Source organism: Schistocerca americana, chromosome 2 (genome assembly GCF_021461395.2).
Source record: "Schistocerca americana isolate TAMUIC-IGC-003095 chromosome 2, iqSchAmer2.1, whole genome shotgun sequence".
NCBI lineage: Eukaryota > Metazoa > Arthropoda > Insecta > Orthoptera > Acrididae > Schistocerca > Schistocerca americana.
The window spans coordinates 387,119,233-387,133,724 of NC_060120.1; the positions used below are offsets into that span (position 1 = coordinate 387,119,233).

The 14,492-nt window shown below is 41.6% G+C and overlaps 1 protein-coding gene across 1 annotated transcript in view; it reads right to left on the reverse strand.

The window, feature by feature from the left end:
- The window catches only part of LOC124596290, a 75,203-nt gene extending 62,462 nt beyond the window's left edge, over positions 1 to 12,741 (reverse strand). Inside the window, exon 1 of the mRNA XM_047135382.1 lies at positions 11,950 to 12,741. Coding sequence (XP_046991338.1) covers positions 11,950 to 12,716 — 767 coding nt within the window. The 5' untranslated portion in view covers positions 12,717 to 12,741. The remainder of the gene's footprint in view (positions 1 to 11,949) is intronic.
- Between the last annotated feature and the right edge of the window lie 1,751 nt (positions 12,742 to 14,492).

The following is a 14,492-nucleotide window of genomic DNA, read 5'->3' on the forward strand; positions in this document are numbered from 1 at the left end:
CTACGGTTGCAGGTTCGAATCCTGCGTCGGGCATGGATGTGTGTGATGTCCTTAGGTTAGTTAGGTTTAAATAGTTCTAAGTTCTAGGGGACTGATGACCTCAGATGTTAAGTCTCATAGTGCTCAGAGCCATTTGAACCATTTTTGAAACCAGTATTAAACTAGCAGTGCTGCTACCACTGACACGAATCGTCAGCAAGAAGGCGACTGCCTTGCCTCTCCTGGGTATTGTCTGATCACCTGCTTGCTAAGAGGCAAGCAGACACTGTAGCGTGTATTGCCACCATAACTGAGCTTGCTGCGCTAATATTCTGTCATCACGATGCGATATGGATGATGGTGGGAAGGATGGAGTGTCGGAAAATATGTGTGGAGAATTTACAGCCAATTTGAGCGGAGAGTAGTCGAGCTTGTAATGTGTCAACAATCTGTTGTGGTAGATATTGTGGGTCACATTGAAACCATAACTCTTTTCGAATCATCTGTAATATTTTTCATGGAAATGGTCTAATTATTGAGATGTAGTTTTCCTGTCCTATAACTTGTATATAAAAATGTTGTAGAAAGCTGGTGGATGAAAGGGAGCTTCCGTCTATTTGTGGACATTTGGTACCAGCCAGGCAGCGTCCCGAGCAACAAAGAGCGTACATCGAGCTGCAGTCGGCCGCTACAACAAAATCCGATGGCCGGTGATTCATAACGATGTAATTGTATCGACGGATATAGAACTGTTTAGGTATTAATTTTAATGTTTCCACATGATTTTACTTAGTACTTCTAGATTGGACGTAGTTTCATTGAGGTCAGAGTAAGGAAAGGTTTTCTGGCCATTCGTGTCTCTCGCTCCAGACCCACTTGGGTTTGTTGACAACGTCACGAAGTCGAATTGTTATTTTGACTACCTGTCGATACGTGGTTCTCAAAGCGGCTGATCTAGCAACATTTCAGCCCAAGTTCCGTTAATGGCGGGGCTCTGAGAAAATCCGGAGGAATCGTAAATTTGACAGTCTGTCAATTACGTAATGAGGCTCGGAGCAATTTGCAGGTTTAATCCTTTAGGGATTGCGTTCAATTGCTGTACAGTCACTATTCAGTTTGTTGATGAAAAGTGTTAGATTTTACGATTGTTGGTAAGCGACATTGTTTGCTATTTTGTTTCTATGTTACTGAAATGGTAGGCCTGCACAGAACCCTCTCAAGAGACAGAGTGGTTTCGGTTTGTAAGTGCTAATGCTTGGTTGTGGATATTGCACTGAGTACGTAGGAACGGCACAATTGCTGTAAGTTGTCAAAATTGTGGTACAGCACATATTGCCCTAATGTGAATAAGAATCTTTCCGTATTGTCCTATTAAGGATTTCATTAAGGAACCATTAAACATCAATAAAACAAAACGAGGATAACGGAAAGTAGTTGAATGAAGTCAGGTGACGCTGAGCGAATTAAATTAGGAAATGAGACACTTAAAGTAGTAGTTAAGATTTGCTAATTGGGGACCAAAATAACTGATGCTGGTCGAAGTAGAGAGGATATAAAATGCAGACTGGCCACGGCAAGGAAAGCGTTTCTGAAGAAGAGAAATTTGTTAACATCAAGTATAGATTTTAAGTGTCAGGAAGTCTTGTCTGAAAGTATTTGTATGGAATGTAGCCATGTGAGGAAGTGAAACATGGACGATAAACAGTGTAGACAAAAAGAGGATAGAAGTTTTCGAAATGTGGTTCTAAGAAAAATGCTGAAGATTAGAGGGGTAGAACTGGGGAGAAGAGTAATTTGTGGCACAGCTTGACTAGAAGAAGGAACGGTTGGTAAAACATGTTCTGAGGCATCATGGGATCAGCAATTTAGTATTGGAGGGAAGTGTGGAGTGTAAAAATCGTAGAGGGAGACCAAGAGATGAATACAGGCAGCATATTCAAAAGGATGTAGGTTACAGTAATTACTCGGAAATGAAGAAGCTTGCACAGGATAGAGTTGCATGGAGAGCTGCATCAAACCAGTCTCTGGACTGAAGACCACAACAACAACAACCATTAAACTTAGAGAAATCTGTTACGAGTATCTAAGTCTTCTGTAACACTATTCGGATGAAGCTGTAGATAGTCTCCAATGTCTGAAGATGTCGCACGTTGTCTGCATGTGTTAACTCGACGGTTAAAGTGGACGTGGCACTAGCCAGATAGATAATAGGTTCGGGGTACGATGGCACTCGTCTACAGATTTGTTGCTGTATAATTTACTGTGTTAAATAGAAGTTCGCCACATCAATTCAAAACTAGATTCCCGTCTTTTCAGTCTCTTTTTTCTATAACTCTGATCCTTGATTCTGATCAATTTAAAAGTAAAGATTAGCAGGCGGGCTTTTCAATGAAGAATGATCATATTTTTCTGTGACGACATATCTTTACTCATCCTCATAATTTTGATAGTCCTCCTCAAAGTAGTCTCCCATGAATGCGGTGCACTTGTCCCAGTGTTTCTGCCAGTCTTCAAATATAAGCTGGAAACCATATTCAGAGAGGTCCTTCAAAATCGCCTCCACAGCCTTCACCACTGCTTCTGATGATTGATAATGCCTCCCGCGAAGGCTTTTCTTCATGTTGGGGAATAGCAAAAAGTCACATGGGGCCAAATTCGGACTATAGGGAAGGTGAGGGATGCGCTTCTCGTTGATTTTTGCAAGATATTCAGCAACAACATTGGCAATATGCGGCCGCGCATTATCGAGGTGCAGCATCCAGCCTGCTTCTCGGAAGTGTCGTCTTTTACGCCTGATATGGGCTTTTGCAATGTTTCCAGGACATCCCTGTAGTATTGTCCAATTACTGATGTGCGTGCAGGTACAACATGCTGATAAACCATTCCACGAATGTCAAAGACTGAGATGACCATAACATTCCCAGCAGAAGCAACCACTTTTGCTTTTCCGGGGCGTTGGTGATGCAGGAGATTTCCACACTGAATTTTGCTATTTGCTCTCAGGATCAAAATGATGTAGCCAAGTTTCATCAGCAGTGATTAAATTTGAAAGAAACTCCGGATCTTCCTCTAACATCAACTTGAACTACATGCAGACCGGCACGTGAATGTCCTTTTGTTCAGGAATCAACGGTCTTGGAAACCATCGCGCACGAACACGTGTAACGTGTAATTTTTCTGTCACCAACGTGTGGGTGGCACCCAATCAAATGTTCAGTATTTCAGAAGGTGATCTTAACGTAATTCGTCGATCCTCTCTCACAATAACAGCAGCAGTGTTGACGTTTTCTTCCGTAAGAGTAGCAACTGGAGCACCGGGCCCACCTTCCTTTTAAATTGATCGTCTCCCCTCTTTAAACATTTTAAACCACCTTTGAGCTGTGCTGTAGGGAAGAAAAGATTCTCCATAGGTCTCCTGTAACATTGTATAGGCCTCAGCTGAAGATGTGTTGAGACGAAAGCAGAATTTCAAAGCCGCATGTTGTTCCTCGCGTGTTAACTCCCTTGCAGCGGTAGGCGATACTGAACATGTCTGACCCTGCCTGCATCTTACAGGTGGGAACCAGGCATCCCAACAATGGAACTACTACAGCGTGTTCGTTGCACATTAAGCTAACAGAATGTCATAAGATTAAATTTTACCTCGAGAAATTGTGGCCATAGAAAATTATGATCATTTGTTACTGAACAGCCCTCGTAACATCATAGAAATAAGGGAATATGAATATATTAAGTAAAGGGAAGAGTAGGAAAAGATATTACTGTTCTTTTCTGAAAGTGACCTCTGGAGAGATTAGAGCAAAGACAGAGAGGATCTTTGCTGTCTAGTATTTTCTTTATTGACGTAATGATAACGAAAAACGTAAGGAGAGGAGAAAAATAATATACTGAAAGTTTGTTAAAAATAAGAGACGTATAAAAATACTGTTGAATCCTAAAAGGACGATAATATAAAATAAAAGAATATATTAAAAGATATTTACGAATCGTGGGGACAGACATTCAATAAGAGAAAATACTGTATCACTAACTCTGTTAATAGGTAAATCTTTGCCTCCAAGTTGACGTAAGCATTGACAAAAGACTGTGTTACTGTTTTTTGTGCTACGATAAAGATGGAAACATGAATAATATGGTAATTTGTAGTCTTAAACCTTAAAATACATTAGGATTGGTTGATAACAGCGTCATTGAATCCGTAATGGGGCGATAAATTTGGAATTTTTCATGAACAAAGACAGGGATAAAAAATTATTTACTCCTTTTCAATGACGCGGTATAAGTTCGACGACGCTGCTGTATGTGTCTATCAGAAACTTAACTAGACCGATTCCATTAGCCTATTGTTATCAGTCCTGCGTAAGAGAGCGTGTTGAAATATGAAAAGACTAGTTCCATTACCATTATATTATTGATGCAAACTGTACAAAAAGAAATAGATGCTAACGATTTCTTAAGACGATTGGCGTAGGATTGCTGATGGCTTCAGCCAGACATACCTATCTATGTTAATTGAGGCTTCCAATGGTTTCCCGATAACTACAGTTAAAAGTGACAGTATTACGCTGGTAATTAGTTGTTAGGGGATGTTTAAGAATATTATAGTACTAACAGCATGCCATCACTTTAAGAACTCAAAAAGCTTAGAATCATTTCACGAAAAAGTGAAGTTTACACCAAAGATGCTGATACGTTCAATAAAACATTAAAAATAAATGCTGTTTTGGAAAGGGGTATGTTTACAGTATATAACAGAACTTAACCTTCGCGTATAATTTTCAGAAATTTTGCCTATCCTGCGTTACAGTATGTATTCTAACACGAATACATTCTGAACCACCAGTTTGATATCGAATGAACTAAAAACAATTTTTTTAGGAAGAACAATAATCGTATATACTATTTGGGTGTGGAACGTCTTCCCTATACTAGACATTACTAGAAAAAATTAAACTGAAGTTTAACATTATGGTCCCTGTGTGTGTGTGTGTGTGTGTGTGTGTGTGTGTGTCTTTTTAAAATTCAAATAATAATGGAACCCTTCAACCAATGTTGAATAGGAAGTAATTTATAAGTAATGGTAGACCCAGCTATTTAATGAAACTTAGTTAAATCTAATGAAAGTAATAGTATCAATGCTTAAGCAATAGCTGTACGTTCTGTCTCGGGCTGCTAACTGTACCACAGAGTAGCGTGAGTCTGGTGGCGCTCCTAGCAGCGAACGTTCGCCACAGCACGGACAGAAATGCAGCAACACTACGAGACGATGACACGGAGTAACAAAGAACTTAAAAGAAACATTGAATATTCAGAATGTTTTATAATTATACAAACATCAGAGTGATTTCCTTGTTTCAAGAATATATTAATTTTGTATTCTTTAAGAGGTTTGTTGGTTTACTAGTTCTAGTGTGTTAATATTTCGAAGTTGTTATTGGATAATGTAGCGGGTGTTACGAACTTGAGACTACGTTATAATACTGATAACGATGGTGAATATTTAAAAATAGTTTGGTTTTGTTCTAGTATTAGAAATGGAGGAAGAAGTTTAGACGAATGACTGCATAATTTTTTGTGGGTCAAAATGTGTTAAAGGACGGACCCGAAGAGTTAAAGACAGAATTGAAAAACGGATTGGATGATGCGAAGAGAAGTAGACAAATATTGCGCACAAAATTTAGCAAGAAATGTGAAACTGTTGATGTGAACATTGTAGTGTAGTAGAAAACATTTGTGAGGTAGGGACACTTCTCGGGGAGACTGAAGAGGTTAAAGAGGCTCGGGACATGTCTGTCAGTCTTGAAAGATGTAATGGAATAGATATAAGAAAATAATAAGCAAATGAAAACTTAGAGTAGAGACTTAAATAATGGTTCAAATGGCTCTGAGCACTATGGGACTCAACTGCTGAGGTCATCAGTCCCCTAGAACTTAGAACTACTTAAACCTAACTAACCTAAGGACATCACAAACATCCATGCCCGAGGCAGGATTCGAACCTGCGACCGTAGCGGTCGCGCGGTTTCAGACTGTAGGGCCTAGAACCGCTCGGCCACCACGGCCGGCCACTTAAATAAAGTCGTGGATTTATAGAAAGGGCACAAAGGTGGTCAACCGAAAAGATTTTGAAAGCAGACTTGCTCTTCTCTGAAGTAAGAATAATGTGGAAAGGGTGTCTGGTTTAAGTACAGATATTTGTCTAACGTCAACTCAGCTATCAGGGACGCAAGTAGTTCATATAATCATAATGATATCACAGATTCTGAGATCCAAACATCGTTGTACAATAATGCAGACAGCCGGCCGAAGTGGCCGTGCGGTTAAAGGCGCTGCAGTCTGGAACCGCAAGACCGCTACGGTCGCAGGTTCGAATCCTGCCTCGGGCATGGATGTTTGTGATGTCCTTAGGTTAGTTAGGTTTAAGTAGTTCTAAGTTCTAGGGGACTGATGACCTCAGCAGTTGAGTCCCATAGTGCTCAGAGCCATTTGAACCAGCCAATAATGCAGACAGAACGCAAACGTATACATCAGATATGAGTGCATGGGACAGGTTGGAGGAGTTGAAGCAAGCGATAAAAAATGATGGGAATAATTTATCTCGTTTAAGCCGAAGGAATTGTCCATCCAATTATTTTTTTAACTGTTTTCAGGGAAATTTACCTTTTACTCGGTGCCGTAAAAAGAGTATATGGTATATTGTTAATCGTTAATAAGAACACACTTTGCAGTGGGAATGATGAATTTAGAAAGATTTTATAAAGCCTTTCTAGAGCCTTTAAACCCAGATACTGGTCAGAAAATGCTCAACAGAAACAGGGGCGAGAACTCTTTGGTCCTTAGAGGTATAACGAGAGTTGGGACGGCTAGGAATTTTGTACAGTATCACTTACATCAAGCTTTTTATTTGGATGAACCAGTGAATGAATAAAATGCCTGCCGACAAACCTAGGAAACGTTTACCATGAGAGAAGTGAACTTAGGCTCAAGCTGTATTAGAACTGTAGGATCTATAAAATGTTTAAATTGTGTTAATTATTAAACATCATATGTAAGGTAACACGGTCCAACGAATATAGCATGAATGCGGTTTTTTTAGCCTTACTTACTGTTTCAAAAATTTATATATCAAGTGGCGAACGTTCTTAGAGGACTTAGAAAGAATTCTCGGCGATCTCCAGCCTGACAGCACAGGGATGGCTTCTAGCAAGATTGATGGAAGAAAAGTGAAAGGAGATAGGTTGATGGATAAAACAGAATATCTACATGTCTGATGGACCGTTCTGATTAAAGGACATAGCACGTCATACCACAGTGCTCTTAAGGAAAATGAATTAAGATAAGGAAGTAGGAAAGTATCACTTGCAGTGCGTAAGGGAATACACCTTATATTCAGATTGTAGCAACGACAGTAGGAAGTCGGCTGGAAGAGATTGGTGATGAAGTTGATTCATTAGCGAGTTCATTTTAGGAGGGTTCTCAATCAAAGTGTTTACGTGTGCATGTGAAATGAATGATACAGTTATGGTAAAGAGGATGTGGAAATTTGATTTGTATCTGTCACTATTAAAGAATTACGTACGAATCAAAGCATTGTGGTTAAGCGTTAACACCATAAGACGGAAAACTATGTTTAAACAGACGACGAGGAGGTCACTTTATAGGTGCAAACGTTTCAGAAAAGTGTAATCTAGCACGTTAAAGTAAAGTAGAATAAAATTAGAATATAAGAGAGTCCAAAGAAGTTCAAAGTTGAAGGACGCAGACTTCAAGCGTACCAAAAGTATGAAGTGTGAATTTTGGTTCAATGAAGCGAGCAGTAAAGGTTCCTAGGTATTTCACTGAAGCCGCAGAGTACAGGGAATTATTAAAGTACCTTTTCTAGCTAACAGAGTGTAAGCTTATAAAATCAGAACTGTATAATATATTGTTTTCAGAGCATAGACTTCTTGAAGCAGTCGATGAGCGTGATAGATATTAGTTGACCAATTTTATCGAACAGTAATTGCTAGGCAACACTGGTATTGTGTACACATTCTTAAAGACGTTGTTGTTAAGCCCAGTGGTTAATTTCAACAGGAACATATAGAGATCCTTAAGATTGAAGTAATTACGATGGACTGAATAGAGGAGAGCAATCTCCGAACTGTAAAGGAGTAGACCTGAGTTACAGCAGTTAGTGGATTATACAATAGTGAGGATCAGGGCTACTTTCGGGGCCTGATGCTGTAACACTGGGTATGATAGGTCTGTAGGGTCGACAGTCATCTTCATACTCCGGCTCCCACTGAAGAAACGCCCAGGGTGAGAATCCTTGGAGGAAGGTGTAACCAGTCTTTGGGACCTGTCTTCATTCTTCTTCGGCTCTGATGTCAATTCGTAATTTTCCTTTCTTTCTTCTCCTAAGTCAAGGTATTATTCATAGGTTTACTGCAGAATGATAGTTACATGACCTTAGGTTGGTTCAAATGGCTCGGAGCACTATGGGACTCAACTGCTGTGGTCATAAGTCCCCTAGAACTTAGAACTACTTAAACCTAACTAACCAAAGGACATCACACACATCCATGCCCGAAGCAGGATTCGAGCCTGCGACCGTAGCGGTCGTGCGGTTCCAGACTGCAGCGCCTTTAACCGCTCGGCCACTCCGGCCGGCCATGACCTTAGGAAATCATCCACACCTCACTAGAAAAGAAGAGTCTACAAGAACAAGAAACCTGACATGGGACGTTTAAAAGTGGAGGAGGCGGAGAGGACGGTTATATTCAACAGTAACGAGGTTCCTGAAGGCCAAATTGGTTACCGTCAACAGCAGTCACAAATCCTTATGACCTAAGGATTTTAGGAGAAGCTGACGTTAATTTACATATTTATTGTTTGCGATACCTCTACAGCTATAAACTTGGAAAAATAAGAGGTGCATTTTTAAGGAATAGGTGAAATGTTTAGCTTGTCTTCCCACGCCACCTATTTTTTGAGGTAATGTTCAATAGTGCTTACTATAAAATACAGTCTCGTAAATAGTGTCCAAGGTTTAAGAAGTAAGCTACTAGAACTATAAGTAGATAAGTAAACACAATTTGTTTAACAGCTGCTCTGTAGCACGCTGAGGCGAGGAGGAAGCTCTATAACGTGCCAAAAATTTATTGCGGTGTGTGTTATAGATCAGATTGCCGCCACAACTCATTACAAATCATTTGTAAGATAATGTACTGAGAATGTATAATTATTGTGATGTACTGTTCTTGTTTCATAACTTGTTGTGTATGAAATGTTGTAGAAAGATGGTGGAAAAAAAAGGAGCTGCCGTCTATTTCGCGGCGAGCAAAGAACTTACCGACCTGCAGTGGGCCGTTAGAACAAAATCCGACGGCCGAAGATTCACAATGACTTAGTAATTAGAAGAGATGTTAGTGCTGTTCATTTATTAATTTTAATGGCTCCTCATGGTTTTAAGATGGGTTTAATAAGTAGTGCCTGTTTGGAAGTAGGTCCATTCAGGAGGTATCTGGCCGTGCGGCTCCAGATACAGCCGGGTTTGATGACGAGGTCGCGTAAGTCTACTTGTCAATTTGAACACTCGTCGATAACATAGTTCTTAAAGTGACTGAGGCTAATGTAGTAAGATTTTAGCCTAGGTTATGCTAATACTTTGTTAATGTCGGGACTTTGATAAGGTTAGAAGTAATTGTTAATTTGGCAATATATCAATTAAGTAATTACGTTAGGAGCAGCTTGGAGGTTGAGTCCTTTAGGGATTACGTTTAACTGCTGTAGAGTGACTATTCACTTAGTTGGTAGAATGCGTTTGATTATAGGATTGTCAGTAATCGACATTGGTTTCGATTTTGATTCTGTGTCACTGGAATGGTTGGCCTGCACATGCTTCTTGAGAGACAGAATAATTTCAGGTTGTAAATGATACTGTTTTGCTGTGAAGGTTGCAATAAGTACACACGAACGACGCAAGTGCTGTATATTTTTTCGACCAGGCACCATTCAGGTGGTTACGGAACTTGAAATTAGTGGTACTGTATTATTGCCAATGTGGATACGAAATTTTTCCGGTTATCCTTTTGAAGATTTCACTAAAGGAACCATTAGACAGAAATACGTTCCGCGCTAGTGTTCGCTTAGAGAAAACTGTGGCGAACAACAAGGTCTTCTGAAACATTATTGGCGTGAAGTGGCATCCAGTCGCCAACCTGAACTTAATTTGCGTCAGTTAAGTCGAGGGCTCAAGTGGTGATGGCACCAGTAATTTTCTTATATGGGTCAGATAGATAATACACTGAAGCGCGAAAGAAACTGATATAGGCATGCTTATTCAATTACAGAGATATGAAAACAGGCAGAATACGGCCCTGCTTTCGGCAACGCCATAAAAGACAAGTGTCCGGCGCAGTTTTTGCTACAACGGCAGCTTATCAAGATTTAAGTGGGTCTGAACGTAGTGTTACAGTCGATGCAAGAGCGACGGGACACAGCCTGTCCGAAGTAGCGATGAAGTGGGAATTTTCCTGTACGCCCATTTCACGAGCGTACTGTGAATTCAGGAATCCGGTCAAACATCAAATCTCCCACATCGCTGCGGCCGGAAAAAGATCCTGCAATAACGGGACCAATGACGACTGAAGAGAATCATTCAACGTGACAGAAGTGCAACCCTTCCGCAAATTGCTGCAGGTTTCAACTATGGGCCGTCAACGAGTGTTAGCGTGTGAACGATTCAACGAAACATCTCCGATATGGGCTTTCGGAGCCGAAGGCCCACTCATGTGGCCTTGATGACTGCATGACACAAAGCATTACGCCTCACCTGGGCCCATCAACATCGATATTGGACTGTTGATGACTGTTGTTGCCTGGTCGGACGAGTCTCGTTTCAGATTGTATCGAGCGGATGGGCGTGTACGAGTATGGAGACAACCTCATGAATCCATGGACCCTTCATGTCAGCAGAGGACTGGTCAAGCTGGTGGAGGCTCTCTAATGGTGTGGGGCGCGTGCTGTTGGAGTGATGTGGGACCACTGATACGTCTAGATACGACTCTGACGGGTGACACGTGCGTAAGCGTCCAGTGTGATCACCTGCATCCATTCATGTCCATCGTGCACTCCGACGGACTTGGGCAGTTCCAGAAGGACAGTGCGACACCCCGTCCTCCGGAATTGCTACAGAGTGCCTCCAGGAACACTCTTCCGAGTTTAAACACTTCCGCTGGTCACCAGACTCCCCAGAAATGAACATTATTGAGCATATATGGGGTGCCTTGAACGGTATTGCTCAGAAGAGATCTCCATCCTGTCGTCCTCTGACGGATTTATGGACAGCCGTGTAGGATTCATGGTTTCAGTTCCCTCCAGCACTACCTCAGACATTAGCTGAGTCCATATCACATCGTGTTGCGGTGCTTCTGTGTGCTCAGGGGGCTCTACACGGTATTACGGAGGTGTACCAGTTTCATGGGCTGCGCTAGCACTCGCCTTCTGATTACTTTGTTGAATAAAACATCACCACATTAATTCAGAACTATGTTCTCGACTTTTCGAACCCTTTTTCTGTAGAGACCTGATCCTTCGTTTCGATCAGTTTAAAAATAAAGATGATAACATCAAAGAAGAAATTATTAAAATATTAGAAAAGGGCAGGTTAGCAAATATATTACAATTCTTTATTGAAAGTGAATTGAAAAGATTATACTAAAGGCAGAATTTGTCTTCGGTTGTAGTAATTTTCAATATTGACGCATTGGAATTGAAAAAAAAAGTCAAGCAGCAAGTCTAGAGGCGCGGCAACTACATTTTCACTTTGAACTATATAAGTTAGTGAAGAAGTTACGAACGTTGCATTATTTTTGGCGCAGCACTTACCTGGTGATGCAGCTCACACTTTTTGTACTTTACAACCGTTACAAAGAGCCTGCATCAGACGGACTATACTACAGCTATATTTTTCTGACTACGACTTACTTGTCACTTGGTTTCAAGAGTTCATAAACTGATTCCATAGCAGTGTCGAGGAGACTGTGTAAAGTTCTGTTGTGTGGCGTACCCGGTGCGAAGCGAGGTACGAGGTCCAGCAAATCGTGCGTATCGCGGCGGCTGATGGAGTGTGCGATGTAAAGTTGAGAGTCCGGCTTCCTGCAGAAGAGAGACTCCTCCGCAAGCAGCGGGTACTTATCAGACAGTCGCCGGCCCTCTCGCTCCTCGAACACGATGGACGTGGCGTGGAACCGCGCCAGCGCCTTCAGCACGCACTCGCACTGCCGAACGTCCAGTGGCTTCTTGGGGTCCAGCATGTGGTAGCCGGCCAGTGCCAGGTCCTCCAACACCAGCAAATCCGGCCGCATGTAGTAGCACTTAGGAACGGTGCCCAAGTACACAGCTGCCTCGTTCTCCGAAGAGCGCAGGTGTTTCTGCACGTCCCTAAGGAGATCACCGTAGAAGAGGATCTCCTTCTGATAGCCAGTAGTGGACATTGCTAAATTCCTCCTGTAGATGTCATCTAGAGGCACCGACTTGACAAAGAACTGCAGTTCGGTGGTCTTGGCACCTTCCCTCTCCCTGTCGCCTAGCGAGACAGATACGCGCAGCTTCAGGTGATCGCCCATGAAGCCCTTCATGTCTGTGCTAAGGGGAGCCACTGCAAACCATGCCAACTCGAAGTCGTCCCTCTGCAGGTGCCTCTTGACGATTTGTCGACATTCCTCTCGCGACAGTGATGACGTGGAGCTCATGTCTGACGTCAGCTGCCTCCCGTACTGTCAGAGAGTGCACAGTAAGGAGTTGGATCCGAAAAGAGATCTTATTTATACTAGTGTCCGACATACGCGTCGTAATAAATGCAGTAGAGGGCTTTATCAGCAGTTCTATCTCTGTTGTCACAGTGTCACGTAAAGATTAGGGATCCTCAAAGCAGCGTTTGCACTGTACTTGTGCTATCAAGTCACTCATTGTTCGTTACGTAGGCTATTATTTTTGAGTGAGAACTTAAGTCACAAGAGTATATAAAGAACAGATTATCACGCTGCGGCACGTCGCATATAGCTTCTATTGCAGCAGATATCTTCAAGAGTCATGTAAGAAACATGACTCATAGTTTTTCCCTCTCATTTTGGCTACAACCCACAACTCACGGATTCCCGGTTAAAAAAGAAAAATACGAGAGAAGATGAGAGGCGAACAGGATTTGACACTACGTTAGAAGAATCCAGCGCTTTTTCATTACTAGAAGAACTAACACAAACACTAGTGTTTTATGCAAAACACATATGTTTTATGTAAAATACCGTTGACATCGTTCGCTTTTCCGCCGAAAGAAGAAAACGTGTAACCCACATTACTATCATTATTGTGAGTATTATTACTGAAGCAGGCTGCAGATTTAGGTGCTTCTCTCATCTAGTATATTGAAAATAACAGGTACATGCAGAAAATATATCCATATTCGTAAAACAGTGACAGAAAATTGTGTGTTATTGCTTGCAACTGAGCACGTAAATCGTTTAACTAGCTTACTTTGACGAGCAAGTCCGTCTGTCCCTCATACAGATGAGTGACAACCGATGTCAAGATCGTTAATGGACGCTTCGACAGCAGCGACTAAGAAGCAAATACAAAACAGAGCATGTGAAAGTCACATCGCCTGTCAGATCACATCCACCCTAAGTGAGCAAAGGAAGGACTGACGTGTATGCGATTGCAGTCTTTCTCGGCGTTTTTCACTGATGAATTCTTCTCGGGTTATCAGCCGAGTGGTGGCGTCGTCTTGTCGCAACTTTATCTTCACCAGAAGATGATGAGTACGAAACTCATTGAAACGGCTGATAACCCGAGAAGAATTCAGTAGGACTGGCGTGGTCTCTCTCTGCTTTTATGATTATAACATATACTATAGTTTGTAAAAATAAGAACCCCAAGAAGGAAACTTATTTACTCTTTTATGTATTTATATCTCCTTGCGAGATCCGTTTCTTTAAGACCTCTTTACGTCTGATCAGACATCATTACAATCTGCATGGTATATGAGCAGTACATATGTTAATTGTAATTATAATACTAATGATAGTAATAATAACAAGAATAACGATAATTTTAACAGCCAGAAAAATCGAAAGATACGAGCTCAGAATCACCTAGTACAGGCAAAATCAAATCTTCCAGTCCAGTAAGTCAAAGTTCTACCGGATCCTGAATCAACACCAGACACTAAACTGGGAAAACCTGAGAATGAGGAAACAAAGCCAGTTCTGGAACAGTTATCTAAAAAACTGTAAAAGACTGCAACTAAAAAAAATGGTTCAAATGGCTCTGAGCACTATGCGACTTAACTTCTCAGGTCATCAGTCGCCTAGAACTTAGAACTAATTAAACCTAACTAACCGAAGGACATCACACACATCCATGCCCGTGGCAGGATTCGAACCTGCGACTGCAGCGGTCGCTCGGTTCCAGACTGCAGCGCCTAGAACCGCACGGCCACTCCGGCCGGCGACTGCATCTAATCTGCTGGG